Raw genomic sequence first — 23969 nt, forward strand, 5'->3', positions numbered from 1 at the left:
ATAGCAATGATGGGAAACATATTGATCTTGCATGTATGTAACAGATACTTTATAAAAATAGTAAATTAGCAAAAGTTGGCAAAGTGGGACAAATTTACGGATCTGGAGCTTTAAAAATCCTATCCCGACATGTATTTAAATTTTCTGCTCCGTGTCTGACGGTCTACCTAACTAACAATGATCAGAAAAAGGAGGCTATGACACAAAAAGCATCTGGCATCCAAACTTATGGACACTTTTAATAACTGGAATAGTCAATATTGGACAATGGAATATGGTGCTTTTTGCAAAGGCCTGCAAAGTGCCCCATCCCAAATTGAAGGTCCTGTTGGCTTTCGTTGAGAAGGAATGGACTGATATGTCCTTTGGCTAAAGCCAAAGTCTCTGGTAGATAAACTCTTGTATCGATTCTTATTCTATTAATGCATTTAAACCCGAGTAATTTACCAAAAAATAATCAATAGTTCCGTCTCATAATAATGTTACACCTCATTAAATTGACACCATTCTTACACTTATAGGTTTCCATGCCATGCTAAAATAATCAGAATATCTAATAAATTTCTCAAAACGAAGCATATACAAATATTTTATAAATAGATTCAACATCGCCCCATTTCACTTATAAAGGGTTGAACATGTTTTTAAATGTACTATGACGAACAAATGTGCCAAGAAATTTTATAAAAAAGTAAAAGGTACATAAACGTCTTATGACACTAACAATGTTCACTTTCTTTATTTATTTTGCATAAAGTTGCTGATGGGGGATATTAGCTTAAGTTTTATTTTTAGGCATGAAGTTATTTTTTCAAATTTGCCCTCTTTTAATTTAACCCCATTTGGAAAACTTTTCCTTGCTTTTCCACATTTTCATTTTGGAGAAACTCTTCACTAGTGGAAAAAACAAAAACAGAGGCATATGATAGAAAGATTCTTTAAAAAAAATGAAATAACACATTTAGGGGAAATGTCACATTTTGTCTTCATTTTCGTAATTAGTATCCTGTAATATCATATCAAAGTATAAACTATTACAACAAAATGACAACACTCACCTGTTTTTGATTGACACTTCATAAGTATTTTTTTATTAAAATCTTTACCATTATTTAAAAATAATATATCTCTAAATCTTGATGTGAATTGAGTTAATAATATTCTGAATAAGCAGTGTCATCACTCTAGCCCTTTTTTTTTTAATGAAGTGAAATATTAACCCCCCTCAAAAAATATCTTACTATTATTCGTCAAAAACGCCATTGATTCGATTGCACAAACGGGAGCAGGTCTAGATGACAGGCTCTAGGCTCTTCCGGCATTTTCCTGGAATTCCTCCAGAATCAGGAACATCAGCTCAGATTTTGTACTTCTAGACGATATGTTGGTGTGTCACTCAATTGAGTCTAGCACAAAGAAGTCCATGGGGTTGAAGTCCAATAACAATAGAGGACAAAAACTGGCTCCAAGAAAATCCAATAAAAAAGAAATGACTTAATCTTGTGAATAGCACAATTTGCTGTTAATCCTAAATAACTTCCAGACTCTTTCAGTTTATTACTGATTCTAGATAATGGACCTGTCTAAATTTAAAAAGTTTGCAATCTCAACATTGTCTTGTCTGGAGAAGATTGCAACAAGGATACTCTGCCTTTTTCCACAATTGTGGAATATATATTTCGTTGATCGATTCCATTTTTTTAAGTGAATCCAAACCATTCTAGCTGTCAATCAAAACAACAAAAAACATCATACCTGTACACGTGAATCCGATGTAGGAACTCAAAGTTCATTGTTGAACAATAGCCTCACTCTAAATTATTTCTACATATAAATATATACATAATGTGAAATTTAATTATGTTGTGATATAAAAATTCTTTAGATGATCCATTATGATTTTTTCAAAAAATACGTTTTCCACATTATCTTCTAAAATTAAAATAATAAAACAATTAGATGGAATAAAATAAGGTATCCTAAACTATTTGAGACACATATATTTTATTTCATTTTTAATATACTAAATATAATGACAACCAAGAAATCCTCACTTTTAGATTTAAACCTCTAGGGCTTAAACCGTTAAAATTAAAAAGACAAAGTGATTAAAGTATAATGTAATGATACTAGGATATTGCAAATATATGACAATTTTTTATTTATTTGGCTATGTTTCTTTAATTAAACAGAAATAAGATTCAAATCAAAATGTATGATTCTAAAAACTTCCTTTCATATCGCTGTTTGGATATGAAAAAATGATGGAGAAGTAAAAAGTTTTTTGATGAAAGTAAAAGTTGTGGAGGGCCAGTTGGTATAAATTTTCGCGTTAAATGAGCTTTTTAATGTATAATATTATTATGTGCGAATTAATCTTAATAAGGACTTTAATATATAATTAAAATAGTATTTAACACTCTTATTCCGAATATGCACTTTGTTTTTTCATATACAGTCGGGTTTTTGATAAGTTCTAATATTTATTGTGGAGTTTTTTTATCTTTTTTTTATAAGTAAGAATTATAATTGAAAAAAAATCAGTTACCTAAATGAAAATAGGTACATTCCTTGGAAAATTGAATCTTAATTCATTAAATATGCTTAAATTTTATATGCAATTATTTAATCTTAAGAAAAATAATTTTAGGGTAACAAAATACAATATTTTGTTTGTTTGAAAAGTAATAACGCCTCAATTTTTAAATTGTTTTTTCTTAGTAAGAGTTCATTTGAAGCCTAAATCATTTGAGTTAATTTGAATCTAAGAGGTCTACTTTATCTACAATATGGTTTTTATTAAGTAAAGTAACAATAAGAGGTTTTCATAATAATTTGTAGTAACTCTTTTTTCGATTATTTATATTCGAATTTATTTGTTTCCTTTTTTATATTATATGTATAATTCATAATCATGGGATTTTGTAAATTAGTTGTAAAAGTAAAAAGCGTAAATCAATAATGATTTGTTATTAACTTGACTTATTTCTTTAACTAATAGACATGTGTAACTCCATTACGAATGCTCTTAATGAAGAAAAGTGATCCGAATACTTTTAGAAAAATGGATATGCTTATGGACCATATTGAAGAGCGAGCCGTAATCAATCAGCAAGTCAACATACAGCTACTCAACATCATATTATTTTTAAAAGAAGTATCGTCACCCAAGGAATTTAATCAAAAAGAAGTATCGACATCGCTGGATTTTGATCAGAAAGAAATTCAACGCATGCTTGGGATTCTAAAAACCAACGGAATGAAATTTGAGCCACTGGGTCCTGAAAAAGGTTGTCCTGGTGTGGCTCTTTATCCAGTGTACTGCCTGATTAATCATGCTTGTTTCAATAATACGAATTATGTTAAATTCCCAGACTTTCATCTTGAGCTACGATCACAAATCCCCATAAAGAAAGGGGAGCAAATCTTCACTCGCTACGTTTCTTCAACAATTGGTAGATATAGAATCTATGATATTAAATATGTTTCTACAAGGGATTATAAAATATATTTGTTTACTTTAGGAAATGTTCGAAGGAGAGAAGACATCAAACAGTATTGGTTCTTTGATTGTGAATGCCAGCGCTGTACAGATCGAACAGAACTAGGAACATATATGTCTGCAATAAATTGTAAACATTGCAAAAATGGCTATCTTCTTCCTGTTAATTCTTTGAGCTATAAATCTGACTGGTCCTGTAATAATTGTGATGTAATTGTTAACTACAAAACAATTAGTGATATTATTGATACAATTGAATCTCAGGTACTTTTTGATTAAATATTAAAAATGAAAATATTATGTATCATCCCCGTAAATAAATTTAAACATATTTCTGAATAATCTAAGAAATACGGATGGGGACCCAAAACTTGCAGTACCATATAATTACAATTTTATCACCATTATTTTTAATTAAAATGTTTTATTACACATAAAACGACACCTGAACCCAAAATCAAATAGTTTTGTTTGTATTACATGTCTCTAATTGTAAAAATGTAGGAGTAACAACAAAAATCAAACGCGTGTGTAATCTCCTCTTCACCAGTGTCAGTAACAAGAAGTCTGACGAGACAGTTGACATCTCATATACTGCTTACAGTTCTAAGAAGTACATATATTATTGCCCTATTTATCCAAGAGGAGCAAAAACTTCTTCAGTAACAATATGGCTGACTTCGTACCTTCCTCCATGTAGCCTTCTTCAAGCCCTGACCTCAACCCACTGGACTTGGAATCTTAGGGTGCTTTAGAGAATAAAGTCTGCCCCAACTCTCATTCCAATTTTGATTTGTTGCGAGCTGCCATCATGCCAATGTGTCACGCAATTGTATTTATCGGGAAGAGATGCTCATTTGTGTGGCAGCTTGTCAAGGCTGTTATTGCTTGTTAAAGATGACATATTGGATAAAACATATTCCTAAATATAGAACTTAAACCTATTAAAAAGTATCTCTAAGTTGTCTTTTCTGGATTCCATAAAAATTATGTTTTTCGTTATTTGCAGTATGTCCAAAAATTGATGGTGGTTTAAAAAAAATCATGAAATAACCTAAACAAGTGACTGTTTTTGGCGAAAAACTTTATTTACTTCCCAATATGATGGACCTTTAAGCTTAATACATTTTTTATGCATTTGGCATCCCTCCATACAGATTATTCAAAGTATCTAAAGAAATTTTTTCCCAAGCTTTTGTCAGTTTTTTTTTTAATTTTTAAAACTGAAGTTGCTGGTGCATTTACATTGAGTTCCCTCTCGACCAAGGCACACAAATTTTCAATGGGAGACAAATTAGGACTGTTGACAGGAATCCAAGTTGTCTGAAGACCACTTTTGTGCCTTTTTGGAGTGGTGAGTAGGAGCACCATCCTGCTGGAAAATGGCTCCTGATGTGTCAGACAACATTTTCCTCTTCAAAAGAGGTCCAGTTTCTTCAGTATGAGACAAAGCTGGCATTAGAGACTTCCTGAGGATCTCCATAACGTAGTACTCGGCCGTCATAATTTGGTTTCGTGGTGAAGATCTGGCACTGCCTAGTAGTTGATAACGGCCCGAACATGGATGTTCAGAAGAAATTTCACAGTTGGAGTTTGTTCTGCATATCCATTATATCTTTCCCAAACCCGATCTGTGTGGAAATTTGGGGAATAAAATAGCTCAAATTGACTTTCATCAATGAAAAGGATACATTTCCATTCATCTACAATCCAGTGTTTCCACTCACGACAGAATTGAGGCCGGGCCTTCCTTTGGGTTTCTTAAAGTTTGGAGTGCAGACAAATATGGCAAAGCATTCAAAGAGTGCCTTATGTAGTTCTGAATAGATTATTTGGATATTGGATAGCCATTTGAAGTCAATCTTTCTGCAAGTTTCCTTGTGGTTTGCCTCTTTTTCCTCAAAGATTTTGAAATCACCAGTTTGGGAACAGTTTTGCTCAGCCCTTCTGATTTGCAAAGGTTTGTCCATCCTTCCTTTTCCTACACCATTTCTCAATGGTCCTAAGAAAAATCTGTAACCTTTGAGCGACGTCTCTCTGGCTTAATCCACCCTCTATCATGCCAACAGTCTTGGCCCTGGTCTCCAAAGAGTGTTCTCTCGCCATTTCGGATATTGAATTTCAACTAAGATCCTGTGGTGTTTTCTGACCCACTTTATACTGATGTATGATGCAATCATCGAAAATTATTGCATCAGAAAAATTCAATATTGCCTAATGATTGTATTAGCCAAATTTCATTTTATTCCGACCAAAAATAATTTGTTTTTACTATCTTGGTGCAGTAAAGACTGATGCGGTTATATTTTAAGTATAATAAATTGTTATTTTTTTTAATTATTATATTTATGTAGAAATATAACTGAATGGTACATTATTTTCCAAATTTTACTTATTTATTCACAAATTTATGAATAAATTATTTTTATTTATATATCTTTTACTCATATAATTATAGGTTCGTTCCATAGAGTATGGGACAATTGATGAGTTGGAAGAAATGTTATACCATTATCAAAAACTCCTACATCCCAACCATTATATCGTTATTGACATCATGCATAACCTTATCCATGGGTATGCAGCCAAAGAGACTTGCACTCGACCTGAAAAAGAAAGAAAAATTCAACTATGCATGTCTGTATTAGAGACTTTAGGACGAGTAGATCCTGGTTATACAAAGTGGAGAGGAGCTATATTGCAAGAAATGATTTATCCTCTAATGATGATCTCCAAAGAAGATCATGAGTATAAAAGAATAACTGAGAGAGAATTTCACAAAAGACTTAATATTTGTGCTCGAAAATTAGCTGAAGCAAGGAAATGTTTAACGGGAGGCTTTACAAAATTAAATGAGAACTCTGTTTCATCTATATTAAATAAACCAATTGATGAGGATAATGTTTCAAAATCAAATACATAGTGAATAATATTCATTCGTCATTAGTGTTTGAGTCCTTCTTGATTTTCCATTTTATTCAAGTTTTAAAAAAAAAATCCTAATTCTTTTTTTTAAAGAATCAATTCCGTTTATTATTATTAGAATAATGTATTTATCCCATTTTCATCAATAAAATACAACCACAATTGTGTATTTTAAATTTTTAATGTTGAACGATGCAAGTGTTTAATTTTGTTTCCATACATACTTTAATCAAAATGTATTCAACTAACACAAACTATGAGTAATAAACCTTTTAGAGTATTTAATAACCCAAAGAAACTTGAACTTGATGATTGTCAATAAAGGAATAATTAATTAATTCCCAACATTCAGTATTGGCTTTTCAACCACCGGAGGTAATTTCCTTGAACTACAGAGTGCGACAAGGAAATGTTCCCCGTCGTAAAAAAATTAATTTTTTCGCACTTCGTAATATTTCAGATGGGATTTCAAGTAATGTTCCTATGAATGTGTTGTTTTTCTTGCCCATTGTTTTAATTTCATCAAAACCGGACAAAAAATAAGTAAACAGGAATAAAAAAAAGGCAAAGGGTTTTACATCTTCTCGACGAAGATGTTGAGCCGAAAAGAATTTCTGTAATTGTCAGCATTACGGGTAGGACAGTCCAAAACATCAAGGTAGCCAAAAAGAATAGTCAGGACTGAAAAAGTAGGCAGAAAGTAGGTTTAAAGAGAGATGAAACATCAAGTAAGATCCTGTAAAAAAAAAAGATTTTCCGATTGTTTTAATCAATTTTAGAAATTTAACTTCATATTTGTGACACTTGGTAGTGGTCACGTTCATTAATAATACAAGTTTCAACCTGTTGGTACCGTAATAGTTACAAAAATCCTTATTTTAGTCATTATACAACAAAGATGTTCTAAAAAGAATTAATATTGATATATATTTTTCCCTCGCAGATATTGGCATTTATATGTAAACATCATTATAAAAATGCTTAAAGAGGACTTAACCTCTTCATTTCACAAATCAATAAAAGGGCAAAAAATGAAAATAGCTCAATATAGTTAAAAACTTTTGGTTTTCATGCAGGTATTACGAAAATATTTATTGAATGATTTTAGTTGAATAATTAATTATAGTATCTGTAAATTATTTATATCATATAGTTCAAAAACTAATTTCTACTACAGATTTCTCTAATTATTTATGTAATAATGTATAACTATTAAAACTATAAAAATATAGACTTTTAGACATTATAAATAATGAAGTATGTAAAAGAGAAAATGACAGTGACTTATATTGTATCGTTGAATTTATAATCTTAACATATTCTTCACTAATACATTCAAGGTTATTTATTCTCTGGTTCACAGAAACTTCATTCTTAGCTATTTTATTTTTTTCTTCATATTTACAACTCAATTCTCTAAATTATATAATTTATGATGTTAATGTATACTTTTATTATCATTTTAAGCAAAATCAGAATCCTATTTTAACTATTTATTATTTCCTACGACAAAAACTGTCTTGTTAAATTTGACAAATACGATTTTTATTTATTATCTCTTCATTTCTAGAGTTGATTTATTTTAATTTATGTATATACATATATCTTTATATGTTAAGGATTTGACTTCATAAACGAACTATTAAAGAATAATTGTTTTTTTTTTCGATTCGTTATAGGTCCTATATTTTATAGTTTAATAGATATTTTTTGTGGTTCAAAATCCTAATTATGTTTAATAAGGATACTTTTTTGGCGTAAAAGATCAATAAAAGTATATTGCCGAACACAATATCAAGCCAGAAGGATATTTCTCCAAATTGAGAGAATTATAATTGTATTCCTTAACAAATTATTATCAATTTCTATTTATAGACTATATTTGAAAGGCCATACCTATAAGTCTCTTAAATCAAATGTAGGTTCTAAATTAAAGTTCATCTTAACTCATACGACAAACTTGAACACAAATTTACTTTTATATGTAGTTAAAATATTCTATACGTTGAAAAATAGTATCTTCAGTTTGAGATCAGACATTTTTTAGACAACACTGGTATAAACGAAATAAAATAAAAATGGGATTTTCTCGTCTTTTTTTAATTTATGTTCAATATTGTTTTTATATTGATGCAGCACATATAACATAAAATCATTAAGATAAAATAATAATAATATCAACTGAACTTTCAGAGAACTACTACACCTCACCTTTAAAAATATAAATAATATGTATGTTTCATATAATAGAAATTTAATTTAATTTGAAAAAAAAATATTTTGGTTTTATAAAACAAGATATAAAAAATTATTTATTGTATTAAACCTTTTTTTCTAGCTTCTAAAATAATTTTTTGTACTTGAAAAATATAGATATATTTTATAAATCTATATTGATTAATCAATATGAATTTTCAGTTATTTCCATACTTAAGCATCAAATTTTGCAACTCCTTTCTCATAATTATGTTTTTTTATAATATTATTTAATATTTTTAAGTATGACTTTTACATGCTTATAGAATTACTTCAAGAAAGTTTGAAAAATAATTTACAAAGGGAATCAATAACACTCTATTATCTTTAAAGTATATGATACTTATTTAATATATTTTATTATGTATTTCGGTAAAATAAGTTTAAATATTTGTCAAAATAATTATTTACTCGTATAAAATTACATAGATACATAATCTTATATACATAAACTATTGCATGAATTACAACATTTACATTGTAAATAGGTGATGTAACATACGATCTAAGAAAATAAATTAAAATACCTCTTGTAAGTACACATAAAAACTCTCAATAGATATTTAAAAAAACAATTTATAAGTATGACTAATTTGGTTAAATAGGTTTCAAATAGCTATAATATTAATAATAAGATTAAATTCTATATTTAAATAAAAGTTGTGGCACTTGACCTGACTCCGAACTTTGCTCGGAAAAAACAAAGACAGATAGAGGCTTTCATTATAAAATAATAGTTGTTTATAATTTGAAAGTTCATCTTTTGAGCAAGGTTTCATTATGATCAGACCATATTCCTGGGATTTGGAATGGAACTTTAATTTTTTCGCTAATAAATTATTGATTTTTGTTGATAAAATTAGGATCAATTCTTCATATCTCAAAGTGTTTTTTAAGGAAGGGTTTGTCGCTTCGAAAATGAACACAACAATAAAAAGCCCAAATAACTGATGTTGTATCATCAGTAATAAGATCTAATTAAGAAATTTTTTAACCTTAATCGCTGTAATATTTGAAAAAATTTCAAATATTTAAAATTTGAAATTTAATTAAATTTTTCAATTTTCTTCGCAAAAAAAAGGTAACTTTTTGTTAATAGCTCTGAATTTTTGAAATTTTCCCCAAAAATTTTATATTAAAAATTTTATTACTAAAAATTTAATTTCTTGTGACTAGTATGGGTCTTTTGAAATTTTTGGGACCAGTATTGGACTTTTGAATTTTTTTTGAGAATAACTGTGCAGTTTTGAAATTTTTTTACAAAAAGATTTGTGTTTGGTGTCAATTAAAAATGGCTACAATCAACGAAGTATTCATTCTATAATCTTGAAAAAGGTATATTGACCTTCTTACAACCCCCTGAAGACTAGACAATTTTAGATTGCAAACTTCTGAAACCTAGACAGGTCCTTTGTCTGGACAGTTAAGAAGAAAATGGAAGAGTTCGGTTGGGATTAGGAATCAAAAAGAATTCCATACTGCAAAGAAAACCTTGACTTGGTTGTCAACACAATGGACTTATTTGTGTGGAGTAAAGTTGATTTAGGGACCAACAGATTCTTCTCCAACAAAAACTTGAGCTGGTGTACAGGATCCAGGAGGAATTCTGGAATCCACCAAAGGCGACTGTTATCAAGACCTGCTTCTTTTACTGAAGTAGAGTCGAGGCCTTTATCGACACCAAAGGTATTGAATAATAATAAAAAAATAACTTAGTTTTTATTCGGCATTAGTTTTTGTTTAAATTGACGGATTAATTAAGGAGAAAATCCATTTTTACCACATCGTGTTGGTTGTTAAATTCAGGTCGCATCCTAAATGTTCTTAAAAATTAGATTGTATAAAAATTAACATATTTTTTATACCCATTAGTATTATTTGTTAAAAAAAACATTACAATTGGCCGATGAAATATCGGTAAATGCCAAAATATAAAATATATGTCTTGAATATGAACATAAAATTATATTTTCATATTTATGATTATCATCTAATAAACATTATACAATTGAGTACCACTGTGACATTTATATCAAAAAGTACGATGTCTGGCTACATGTCATTGATACTTTACTCTCTTTCAAATTATATTACATTTCTAAATTGAATATGAATGCATCATTATTCACGTATATTTGAAACGATATCTTTTGTATGTCAGGCAAAATTTTATCTGATGCAAATACTTAATGAACTATGGAAAATATTCGACCTCTCTATATATAAGCAATTAAAATACTTTGTTGTTGTTTTAGCTATTACTATGAATTATTTTGTTTTTGTGTCAAATTATTTACATAAATTTAATTTCAACTTGCATTTTGAAAGGAAACACAAATAAACAGTATCAATTAATAAATGCCTCCATCAAATTTAAGTAATATTACTTTAGTCAACTTTACATAAGGTGTTTAAAAAAAAAAACAATTTTAAGCAAAAATTAAGAACAAAAGTATATTTTTTTACTTCGTAAATATTTCATAATATTATATTGATATATTTGAGTCAATTATGAGCATCGTAGCATTGAAGGATAATTCAGATATACAAGAAAGTTAGCTATAAATTAGGACCTTTGCTTGATTTAAGAGACTTTATTTGACCCTAATAAGGCCTTTCAAATAAAATGTATTCTTTTTTTATTATTATTTATTTTCTGTGACAATCAATTTTGGAAATCTGATGTATAATTTGTGACGTACACAAAGAGATTCTATAAATAATTTGTTGAAAGAAAATGAAAATAATTTTGGGAAGAATACAATGGAATCTTATGGGTTCCTGAACATTTTTATGTAGTGCAATCATTGAATTATATTTTTTTTTTCTCATAAGATTGCAATTTATTTCAATTGTCGGTTAGTAATAATTCAAAAAATAAGAATGACATTTTTTCTACATAAAAAAATAATGATTTTACCAAACCAAAATAATAAATATATATTTTCATGATAAATGTTGTAAACTAAGAAGATATGATTATAAAACATATGACTTTAATTTTACAAGGATTTAAAAAATGAACATTTTCTTTTTTAACTTTACAAGAAAAGCCTGATTTTTTTCATACAAATAAAAAAAACTTAAAGATGTCCTGCTTTTTTTATTATTTTTGTGCATACTCACTAGGCTTTTTTTCATAAGAATATTTTTTGAATGTGAAAATGTATATCTACAGTTTGAGGAGACAAATTGTGAAAATTAATTTTAAATTTTCTAGAGAGAATAATCAAAATATTCCAAAAATGACTTTTCTTCAATTGTTATCTACCAAAATTTGCAAATCACATATATAAAAAAATTAATTTGACCAAGCATTTCAAAGATGGAAGCTAAAAGAAACAGGAAATAATCTCTTCTTGACCCTGGAATTGGATACTCTGAAAGGGCTTGTTTCGTTCCCAGCATAGTATCCAAAGTTAAGAGACAAAAGATGAGTACCAAGGGCTTTCCGAATATCTGGCGAAGAGGGGCACAATAAAAAAATGGTTTTGGTGATCAAGGATGATATTAATGCTTTCATGTCTTAATAACGGCGATAATGACATGTCTGGCATCCAACTATCATCAAGGCAACTATGTTTGGAAACAGGACTCGGCACTCCGATGCAAGGTCAACAAAGACCACATATGCTGTATCAACAAATCTTTGGCATGGTCAACTTGACCACACTCCAACTCAGGCTGTAACTTTTGGAATACAGCATCTGGCGTGCAGTTGAGAAGATGACTAGTGTGTTGTTGTTGAAAACTAGCAGGCTTTTGGTATAGGTATAGGAATGAGCAGATATGTCAGTGGACTTCCAGGATCATTTGCACCAATGGAAGCCACTTTAAAAATATTTTTATACATAAATGTTAGAAGTTTCCAAGCTAAATTCTATTTACTTTTTAGTTTTTGACAAACTTAAAAAGATTTATCATAGATAAAGAATCAACCTTCCTATTTTCTCGAAAAGTATAATTCGTTGTTATTAAGACCTGCGACATCTGACAAAAAAGACATATTTTTAACATTTAGTCACTCTATCTTTTTCTGTGATTATATCTAAATTACATATAATGCCATTTTTTTTTTGTTTATTAAAGATATTTCAAGTTTTACTAAACTGACTCCATTGGTAAGGGAAGTTATAAGTAAATATAAGTTAAAATTATGACTTGTAGCAGGTGTTCTAAAATTTGGAACGTTTTTCGAGGACTAATACAATTTCTAGTATAATGTAAAATGTTTGTTTAGTTTTTTTGGTGAGTGAAATATTCCATCCATTCAAATTTTATTATTATTACTCCTCTCGCAAATGAGACTATATTATATTCAAATATAGACACTGATTTTAGAATTAAGATGATGAAATATTATCATTATTCATTTATCCTAATTGATCTTCAATACAAAATAATCTTCACTGCAGTAATACTTTAAATTAATTACCATTAAAACAAAAGTTTTAATACTGCAGAAATATCACTTCAACATAGGAATCGAATTTTTTAATTTGAATAAGTCTTCAGAACAGCAACAAAAGTAATATAATACAAATCTGCACATGCTTATAATTATTTAAAAATAACAAAGTTCAAAATTTAAATAATATTTTATGCAGTTCCTTTATAGATATTTTGACCTTATTTTTACTCCAATTTCGTTAAAAAAGAATGTTCCCTAATGGAGGGTGAAATGAATGATGGAAATATTTTTAACTTTGAGAATATAACATGCACAAAAATTCTTAATCCTATGAAATTCGATCCTTAAAATTTACTAATATATGTATTTGCAAATATACTTTGTTTATTCAGTAACATATCTTCTAACTTGTCATTTATATAATAAAAAGTATAGTTTTTAACTTAACAAACTGAAAAACTTTTGCTGAAATGATATTGAAAATAACTTTGGAAGAAATCTTCAGTGTTACTCTCTATTTTTCATACGTATAATCACACGAAGTTACTCAATACTGAAATATTCTCTCCTCAATATTAAAAGAATGATAAAAACAACAAAAGTTTTTTTCATTATTTGATTTGATATCGAAGGAAGTGTTTTAGCTCGATAAAGTCCCTTTAATTTTTTTAATATATCAAGTACGTCCTTTTCTTTCTTTTTTAATATAAGTTGAACTAAATGCCTGTGATATTTCATTCATGTTTACATACCGTATTTTTTACACGCACGCTCCATTGAACTTTGATTTCTTAGATTGAGTAACTTCACTCAAAAGAACTTACTTCCAACATAAATCAATTAATACAGACATACTTTGCTTTATGAATATAGATGTACAAGGTAGTCTATATAAATTGGGAAAAATGTTGAAAGGCTTATAACAAAGGAACGTGATGGAGTATAACCATGATTGTTGTATTATTTTAAAACTAAAATTAATGCCATTTAATTGTTTATTATGATATCTATCTTTCTTGATAACCTCAGCCACATTACACCGGAAGCTTTATCAGGAACAAGCGACTTTTTGCTTTACCATTATACATGTTCTTCTTTGGATCTTTTTATTTCAATTCCCCGGATGGGTGGCGTAGCTTTAGGAAGAAATTACACCTTCCAACAGCCAACAAGGCCAAAAAAGTGGAAGATGTCTTGCTTATAAAAATTCCTCACTTTTGGGACATCTCAGCTCAGGTACCCGTACAATGACTTATTTGGATCGGCAGGAGATAAGCCCTGGTCTACTAAAGCTTCCGCTACCTAGTGACCTACATTATCAAGAAAAAAAATTAGATGTTTGCACTATTTTTGTAAATTTGATATTTTAAAAGCTAATCATCTGATTCCAATAGACGCAAACGATAAAGTAAAACAGTTATATCGACGTCTTCTGTTTTTTTTCTAAATATTCGGATGCCGTTCTGCCTAAGAAACACCATAAGTTATTTCATAGAATGATAGATTGCATTTTAGGTAGAATTCAGGGTTGTTTTGCCTACATTGACGACATACTGATGTAAAGTTGAACGGAAAAAGTTAAAAATTCATAAATTAATATCAACTTTTTTAAAAACATTACAAGACAATGGTCTAAGTTATAACGTCAGCAAAAGTGAATTTGTAAAAAAGAGGTTGATGTTTTAGGTTATACCGTTTCTTACAAGGGAATTAAACCTATACATAAAAAGATTTCCGATTTAAAACAATTTAAACAACCTCATTCCGTCAAAGAAGTAAGCAAATAAGGTAGGTATGGTAATCTATTGTCGCCGTTCCATACTCAAATAGGGTCAATGATCAAGTCTTTTTATGAAATTATTAAAGGTACAAAGATAAAGTGGAATGGTTTTCATTCGTTACCGATGCCTTGAATCGTTTAAAAAACAACAAGATTCGATAACAATATTGCAAATTAAGTTCCTGAAAAATACTTACAGATTTGTGTTGACGCTTCCGGGTAGAATAGTTGATGTATTAGAGCAAGGGGAGGGATGTAAATTTCATCCCTTAGGTGTCTATGGTAGGGCGTTGTCAGATATAGGAAATATATACTCTGCTTTCGGAAGGGAACTATTGGCAAATAGAGACATGGTTAGACATTTTAATAAAAATCCCAAATGGCCTGCAAAGTATTTTTGTGATTTTCAAGAATTAAGTGTAAAAAACATCACATTGAAACATATTTCAGCCAAAACGAATGTGCCTGCCAATTTTCTGTCAATAATTAATATGCTTCAGTTAGACTTCATTGACTGGAGAGAATGGGAGGTTGAATATACTAAACATAAAGAGACAAATAATTACTACCTTTTAGCCGAGCAAGTCGAGGTAAACAGTCATAATATTTGGTGTGATGTTCGAGATTAGATGGCTAAAAATATTAACAAAAAGATAGAAGGGCAATATTTTTTTCATGGAATGTCTGTAAATATTAAAAAAATTGTCAACAATTGTGAGTTCTGAAATAAAACAAAAACAACTCTGGATTAAAATTACTTTTTTGTAAAATCAAATTACCAGAGAAAAAAAATTAATTTAAATTTAGATTTAATTGGTTTATTTCCAAATGTTAATAGCTAAAAAAGGACCCCAAATCCCAAAATTATTACAACTGATCCTGGAGGACAATGTATATCAATTTTGTTGAAAAAAATTCAGACTAAATTTTAGAAACATTAACATCAAAACTACTCCACATCATCCACAAGGTAATGCCATTATATGCAGTTTTCAATAAATTGGTAGATAAACTTGTATACAAGGTAGTGACACTATGCATCAGTATTTTTACCTGTCGATTAAACTCCGTATGTTTTTTTGTTAATTAAGTCCTAGAACACAATAATCACCATTAAAATTTTGATAAGAGCAGGTTTGACCCATAATTCATTTTTTTAAATCAAGTTTTGAGCATAACTTTGACTTAAAGCCATATTCTGACGTGAAATAACTATATAGATAAAAATTATATCTAGTAGAAATTGATAAAAACGTTCCAGTATTCGAAAGATAACAAAATTTTACAATTTTTTCTTTGATATGGTTTCATCAAAAGGGGTCTAATCCTAAAAAAATTAAGTAAATTGAAAGATCATAAAACCTACATTACGAAAACTAAAAATGGTTTAACCCAAATTCCTAAAGGAATTTGGGTTAAAGGCAACCTATCAAAGACACAATGTCTATGGAATGTGAACTTATGTAGAAGTTTCCTTCGTATTCATACGTTGACTTTGCATCACTGATGGGTATTAAAGTTTCCCGCCATAGTGAGGAAGAAACATTACGCAAAAACGGGGAAAGACTTTAAGCATAGTTAACAAAGCAGTCGAGGGGTTAGTCCCATTTAGGATGAACAAACTTAATAAAATATGCATATGAAACCAAAAAGTTCTACTAAAAATTGTGGATCTTTTGTGATATTATTCCCCTTTCACAGAAAGTATTTGCAATATTATCATCACGGTAAAAAGAGGACAGTTTCTATAGGAATGAGGAAGGAAGTGGAAGTATATTTCTGAATCGACAATCCGTATCAGTAAAGTTTTTTGGGTGATATTAATTAAGTCAAAATACAAAGAAACCATAGGAAGAACTTTCAAGTAAAACATACTCAAAGGGCCCTTTGCCTTTTGACCTTTTTCAAGTATTGAATAAGTTTAGTGAGAACTAAAAAATAATGTCTCAAGGGTGGTTAAAAGCCTTTTTACATGTTATCAAGATCCTAGGCCATGAAGAACCCCTGAACTATGACCCAAGACCCAAAACTTTTAATTTTCTTATACAGAATTTAATAAATAAGCAAAGTAAGCTTACGTGAAAAAGTTTTAAATGACATATACTTAATGAATAATTTAACTAATTGTAAAAAGTCAGTAATACTTTAAAGAAATTAATATTTAAATTTCAATAAAGGTTATTATTATTATTTTATTTTTTTTGCATTTATTGATTCATGTTAGAAATTTAATAGACTAATTTTACTTTTTTACGAACTTTTCATCTTTGAAAAATATTAATTACTTCTTACCATTAGTTACATAATTCACATAAACATATATTCAATTTTGAAACAATTTTACCGGATTAAAAATTTCAAGGACCATTTCCGTGTTCTATGAAAAGAATAACAAAAAAAAAATTGAAAATCTGCATAGTAATCCTATCAATAAAATAAATATATTAATGGAGAACAACTAATATGTCATGACATTTCATTCAATCAGTTACAATCAGCTGGATAAGGGAAAAAGGGGATTATTATAAATTATAAATCCGAAACACTCCTCAGTGTTACACTCCGTCTTTAATGAGGTTTTGAGTATAGTAAATTGATTCTTCATATTCCAAAAAAGCAAAACGTCTAATAAATACACAAAATTTGCATCATCAATAATAAATATGGGTTTCCAGACCTAAATTTTGTTCTGTAGTGTAGGTAAAATTACTTAAAATATAGTGATACCCATATTTTTATTTTAGCCTATATTAAAATATAAATAATATAAAATCATAAAATCTTTTATGCCTTAAAGATACTGTTTTCCCATTTGATGTCATTGATTATGCTCCAAAATGGTAATATTTTTAAAAGATTAAGTGTACTTATGGATAGATAAAAAAACTTTTTTACTCAATTTCCATTAAATTAACTATATTTTATAAAGATTTTACAATGTGTCCATTCTTTTAAAGTCAAATAAATACCTTTTAAAAACTCCAATTAACATTTATAGCTTTCTACAACAAAATCAAGCAGTTTTCATGATGACAATATGTTTTGTTTTTTTGTATTTAATCTTGTTACTTACTTTTTGTATTATATATTTTTTCACATAGTTAAAGAAAATACTTACCTTTTTAAATAAGTCACATCTATTTAAATTTCTTTCATCAAAATATGATCTGTCACAAACAATTTTTGGTAGATTGTACTTCTGTTTATGATTATAATGGAGTTTATGAGTGTAAATTAAAAGAATATGACAAAAAAACCATCTTTTCGCTGCAGGACTATTTTAGGTGATTCTTTTCTACTTTTTTTTTATACTTTAGGTCCTCTACAGCGTAATGCAAACCAAATCGACTACACTTTTTGGGTGCATGTCGAGGGACAGTTTTGCAGTATCTGTCATCCAAACACTGAGGTCCAAAAGGCCAATGTCAGCCAGCACTGAGACGCCATGATGGATAACTACATCGGCAGTGGGTGCCAGACCTACTGCCTATACAATGATAGTAGCATTGCCGCTAAGGGCGGCTACATTAATGATCACTAGAGCTCGGATTTTTTTTTTTTTTTGTAGTATTATTTTTGCTGAAATTATTTTGTTAATAATATTTTATATCTTCTCAAAATTTAAAATTAAAAGATATTAGATTTTAATGTACCATTGGGCATAATGGCATGAGGACCTCTGTTGAGCTTTGAATTAATGTAGCTCCAGACAAAAGGAAATATCAGATTCAGGTCGAGCGAGCGAGGAGACCAAATATCCAACGAGATCTTCCTCATCTCTGCAACCCTTCTCATGTCAATTTCTGTCAGCTATGAGACCTCAGCATTGCTCATATTCCAATCCCTGCTTACCACCATCATCACATCAGAGCACCTGCATTCTTCCTTTGAAAAAGAAATAGGCTTGAAATGTTTATAGTTGACTCCATGGTGGTGTTTTGGCTACTAAGGGAATATTATATATGTATATTCTACCATTAAAAAAAAGTGCAATTTTGTTTGCATACATACCAAAACAATTCGGGAATCTAAAGCACTAGATTTTGTTTTTACACTCTATATAATGTACAGCTTCATAATTAAAATAGCACTGAAATATTGCTTTTTATTATATGTATGCACGGGATATCTGGAAAAACAAATATTCAAACCTATTACAATTATTACTCATTGTAAATATAAATAGACAAAAATATTTTTTACTAATATGAAATTTTGGATGGAATCAATTTGCAATATAAATTGCTGAAGAATAACATAGCCTATGATAATATATGGAAATACATCTTATGTTTTGTTTAATTTTAATTTATTATGCATTAATTGTTTTTTAGCAAATTTTAATACCTATTTCGAAATGTTATAGAAGCAAAACAATTTAGTCTAAGTACTTCTTTCAACGAATAACATAGCCACAAAGTTTACATTACAATTTTATAAACAAATTTTGTTGCTGAAAAAAATTAAATTGCTATGAATTTTTCTTCGTTTTGTAAAAAATGACAGGATGTGAAATTAATTTTTTTGTGGAGAATATATGTATTTTTCCTTTTCTTTATTTTCCATATTGCTTATCTTGGATTTTGTGGAATTAAGTTAGTTCTACTGTGTCTCTTCTTCCGATACTACTCAAAAATTAACTTATAGACTTAACGATGATTGGAATGGATCCATAAAAAATAGTTGTACTAGTTAATATGTTTTCATTTTTACTTTGTTTTTACTGTTATTCATACAATTTGAATGATTTATTCTAGATATTGATATCAGTTGATATTATTTATAAAAATATAAAAGAAATTGAAGATACTATAAAACTGCCTATGAAGGGATTAGATGCAGCAAATGTCGCATTTAGGTTGTGAGGTTGCTTACTTATTTATTTGTGGACAATACCATAGTAAATCGTTCGTCTACGAGTACTTTATCAATTTATTTACAATGAAGTTTCTTAATGACAAAGTTTTATAACATTTAACTCTTAGCTGTGAATTGGAATGTAAACAATTACACATATAATTTTCTTTTAAATTTTACATATCAATCAATAGATTTTGTAAAATGAAATGTTTTGCGTTAACTAAATTACAAGAAGTATTTACCAGCATTGGTCGGAGTTATTAGGCCTTACAAACAAGCACAATTTGATTTATTAATTTAGAAGATAACTCACCAACTAATTCTTAGTTTGGAAAAATAAATAGAAAAACAGATATTTTAGTTATACCAAAATATTAAATAAAAAAATGTATTTAATACTCGAAAAAATTAAAATTATTAACTTATTGATTGTAGACATCCCATATCTTGTATAATAGAGGGCATTGGCTCAAACGGTTTTAAAAATATCGCAATAGCTTAACAGTAATATTAAATTGAAGGAAAATAATTTATTTTTAGAGAAAGAAGGAGAAAAATCCTTATAAATAGCCCAACTAGAATTTTTTCAAATTTTCCGACTTTCATTTTTTTTTAAAGGTAATATAGACCATGCTTTTGTAATCAAGGTTAATAGAAGTACAAAGTTATACCATAAACCATGCATGACTGATGTTTGACTTCCATCAACCTTAATAATATTGATATTGTGAATTTATTTATATGCAAAATAAATTCTAATGGATTCTCGTTTATCAATACTTTTTTAAATTCTATATCCGCTTTTTCTTTTTTTTACTTTCGTGAGTCAAAATCTCCCTTTCTTTTCCAGCAGTCGGTACAATACATCAAATTCAAAATTCTAGCAATATTGAAGTCATAAACTATGATAAGTTGTATCTTTTGTCAAAATATTTCTGTCTTGCCTAGCAGTCGGTACGATGCATCAAATTAAAAATTCTAGTTCACTCGATTACATGATAGCCTAATTCTGTATTTCTATTTACCTTGATTTTAGCACAAAACATGATCTTTTAAAAAATAAATTTTATTAACATTTACCGAATGGCATTTTTTTAAAAATTAGTTTATTAAACATTTAGATGATATTTCTTCAAAAAGGTGAATAATTTGAAATTTCCCCGAATATATTTTTTATTATAGATTCTTTGATTTATTAGGAGGGGTAGTACCCAGTATTACTTGGAGTAATTATGTGCTTGATAAAGAAACACACTTTGCTTTTATGAAATAGAAGATAATTCCCAGAAAAATATTCAATGTTATTCTCCCTCTTTCATGAGCACACATACACGTAATTACTAAATACTTGGATGTTCCCTTCACAACCATAAAAAAAAATAAAAATATAACCCATTGAGAAAATTATAACGCATTTTTCAGGTTGCACAGATGCTAAAAACGTGTAGAAATTTATGTTAAATCTAAATTTATGTATACCCCTTTTTTTATTATGATGGGCTGAGTTTTAGCTACACGCACTCAAAAATAAATCTCATCTTAATTCTAATTTATAATATTTTATTTTATATATACATTGCCATTATCTTTTCTCTTTAATATGACAATGCAGGCCACAACTATAGACGCTTTTAGTAAAAATGAGTTCTCCAAATAAATAAAAACATACAATAATTGATTTATTAAAAAAAGTAATATATTAATAAGAATTAATGTCATCTGGACATCGAATTATTATTTAAATTTAACAAGTACATGTTGGCTGAGGGATATGGCCCGGTAAATCTTCATTTCTTAAATACAAAGAGCAATTGATTTTATCATTTCCATAGAGCTACCCATATGATCATTATATTCACTTTGATCCTTAGTTATGCAAAATCTTAATTTTGCAAACTGCATTTTAAGTGTAGCAAGTTGTTTAAGGATTGTGCCTTTATGATTACTATAACCAGGGTCAAATGTTTCGACTAAGGAAAGGATTTGATACCCATACTTAATTTGTTCCTTCATTTTGTTATTAAGATGATTAATTTCTTCTTCATTTAACCCATCAAAAAATTTCTTACTTATGTTTTGAATATAAGAATGAAAGAAGAATTTATTTTTGAGTCCAACCACTAAGAAATGTGAAGGATGTACCTTTGAACAAAAAAGATATATAAATTGTATAGTTTTAAATTTATTAGCAATACTAATTACTTGTTCTTCGAGAGTTTCTAAAATAAAAGAATGTGGACTTGAAAGTGAGGTAGTATTTGATTGATGAGCATGTATCCTGACTTCTAAATTATCTACTATATTTTGAATTTCTAGATTCCCATAACTTTTTTGACAAGATTCGCACATCCATGGAGATGCCAACCCATTTGAACTTTTTTGTAAGACAAATCCAGATGAACATTTAAGACATTTGATTGCAGAGAAATAGGTTCCAAACTCTGTGGGATCTTCACATCTTTCACACTCACAAATAAACTTCCATCCACTCCAAATCAAATTCCTTCGTCGGGGTTGACCTTCAAGAACTGTCACATAGCGTGTAGAGATTTCTTCTCCAGACTTGATATCCCTATTTGCTTTCACTCTCATTTGAAATGTTTTTGGATCAATGGTGGATCGTGAATTACAATAGCAATGGCTGTTCATCAGAGTGTAAGTAGGATAAAGAGCATTTGCTCCATCCAACCCAATGGAAGAAAGATTACTAGCATTAGTTCTTTTTATACCCATCATCTGATGTACGTCTTGAGAAGTTATATCCTTGGCCCCTAATTTGACCTGCATGACTTTGACCATGTCTTCCACAAATTTAGTTTTCTCCAAATCCTTAGTTTCACCACTGCTCAGTAAATTGAGTCTATTCCATATCACAGGATTATACTTTCGAAGCATCCAGAACCTAAGTAAAAATACACATGCATATTCTAGTTTTTTATACAATCCATCATCCATTTCCAGAATATGCATTGCTGTTGTTTGTATTTGGTTACACTCCAACTCATGATGTCCTCCATTTAAATTGATGCATTCTAAGCATAAATAAAATCCACATTTACATAAGGATTTTTTCGAAACTTTATCAAGGGATTTGAAACATTCCAAACATAGAGGCTCAGTTTTTGTTGCTGGACCAACAACAGACGCCTCATCAACCAAAATTGTTTCCCCTGCAGATATATCCCTTGTTGCTTCAAAATGCCGTCCTGATTTAGGGTTAACACAGATGGTATATGGTAAACAATGTCCATCATTCCGATGGGATTCAAAATGATTGTCTGCACAAAAATATACTTCACAATAACTACATTGACGATTACATATTTCCTGACAAAGAAAACACAAGTTTTTAACCGTCATTTCTTATAACTCAGTCCCGCTTCAAATTTAAATAATAGTAAGCCTTGATGTCTTTCCAACTTAACCTATTTCCTTTTTTTTTACCATACTCTTTCATCGCACTTGCCGTCAGAAATTACTTTCTCTGCGAGAGGTATATTGCATTAAATAGCTATTCCTACAAGTCACTTTCATTTCACATGTACCGGGTGGAAGCTTGAAACATACACATGGAAAAAGAAAAAAAATGTAATTCTTTAATTATACATTTAATAAAAATCTTAATTTATCCTTTTCTGATACATAGGCAATATAAAACTAATTTATTATATCGCCTCATAGATGGCAACAAGCATCTTACAAAAAGAATGATAAGTATTGCGAATGAATTTTGGATCAATGGTATCCCACGACCTCGTAGACAGATGCCTATATGGATTCATCGTTCAGGTGACAAATGCTACAGACCCTTCTCTCACTTTGCAGCTAGTAAGAAAAGTCAAGGGAATTTACATCAGGACTATATGGTAGGCACATTATCTTGTCCCAGAAAGCGATATTGTTTACTAAGAAGGTCTGAGTAATTTTTGCAGTGTGACCGAGCCTCATCATCCTGAAAGACGACGTTGCCGTCGGGGAAATTTGCCAGGACCAAGGGGAGCAGGTTGGTCTAAAAAACATCAATATAAATGGCTGACTTGAGCATGTAACCCTCCGGGAACCATAGTAAGGGTATCCTTAAGAGCAACCAAATTAATGATGTGATTTTATTCTGAATCCCTCCTTCCTCTCTATGATCTCGCTTTGGTCTAGTCTCTTCTTAACATTGCAGACAGTCTTACGAGCCAATCATGTCAACCTGGCCACCTCTATTGGACCAACACAAAGAAGAGTTG

General features: G+C 29.3%; 2 protein-coding genes and 1 long non-coding RNA gene across 4 annotated transcripts in view; 2 read left to right on the plus strand and 1 right to left on the minus strand.

Moving 5' to 3' along the window:
- LOC121124523 (SET domain-containing protein SmydA-8) overlaps positions 1-6610 on the plus strand; it is a 28365-nt gene extending 21755 nt beyond the window's left edge. For both annotated transcript variants that reach the window (XM_040719685.2, XM_071891014.1), the window contains exons 3-5: positions 3002-3455; positions 3525-3766; positions 5961-6610. In XM_040719685.2, the coding sequence (XP_040575619.1) occupies positions 3002-3455; positions 3525-3766; positions 5961-6425 (1161 nt within the window). In that variant the 3' untranslated portion in view covers positions 6426-6610. The remainder of the gene's footprint in view (positions 1-3001; positions 3456-3524; positions 3767-5960) is intronic.
- LOC139906320 (uncharacterized) lies at positions 3780-5960 on the plus strand. The gene is made up of 2 exons (XR_011781766.1): positions 3780-4453; positions 4512-5960. It is a non-coding gene; the product is annotated as an uncharacterized lncRNA (long non-coding RNA).
- A 14782-nt stretch (positions 6611-21392) lies between the features above and the next one.
- Positions 21393-23170, minus strand: LOC121124542 (SET domain-containing protein SmydA-8). The gene is made up of 2 exons (XM_040719705.2): positions 21937-23170; positions 21393-21876 (listed from the first exon to the last, which is right to left on the minus strand). The coding sequence occupies exons 1-2, from the start codon at positions 23092-23094 to the stop codon at positions 21529-21531; spliced, it is 1506 nt and encodes a 501-aa protein (XP_040575639.1). The 5' UTR covers positions 23095-23170; the 3' UTR covers positions 21393-21528.
- Between the last annotated feature and the right edge of the window lie 799 nt (positions 23171-23969).

The sequence above is a fragment of the Lepeophtheirus salmonis genome, chromosome 9 (genome assembly GCF_016086655.4).
Source record: "Lepeophtheirus salmonis chromosome 9, UVic_Lsal_1.4, whole genome shotgun sequence".
Lineage (NCBI taxonomy): Eukaryota > Metazoa > Arthropoda > Copepoda > Siphonostomatoida > Caligidae > Lepeophtheirus > Lepeophtheirus salmonis.

Excerpts from the sequence above, each read along its gene's own strand:
- LOC121124542 (XM_040719705.2), bottom strand. The coding sequence starts at position 23,094 with ATGACGGTTAAAAACTTGTGTTTTCTTTGTCAGGAAATATGTAATCGT. Across the intron at positions 21,877-21,936 it reads TAGAAACTCTCGAAGAACAA|GTACATCCTTCACATTTCTT; the intron begins GTAATTAGTATT and ends TTTTGTTCAAAG.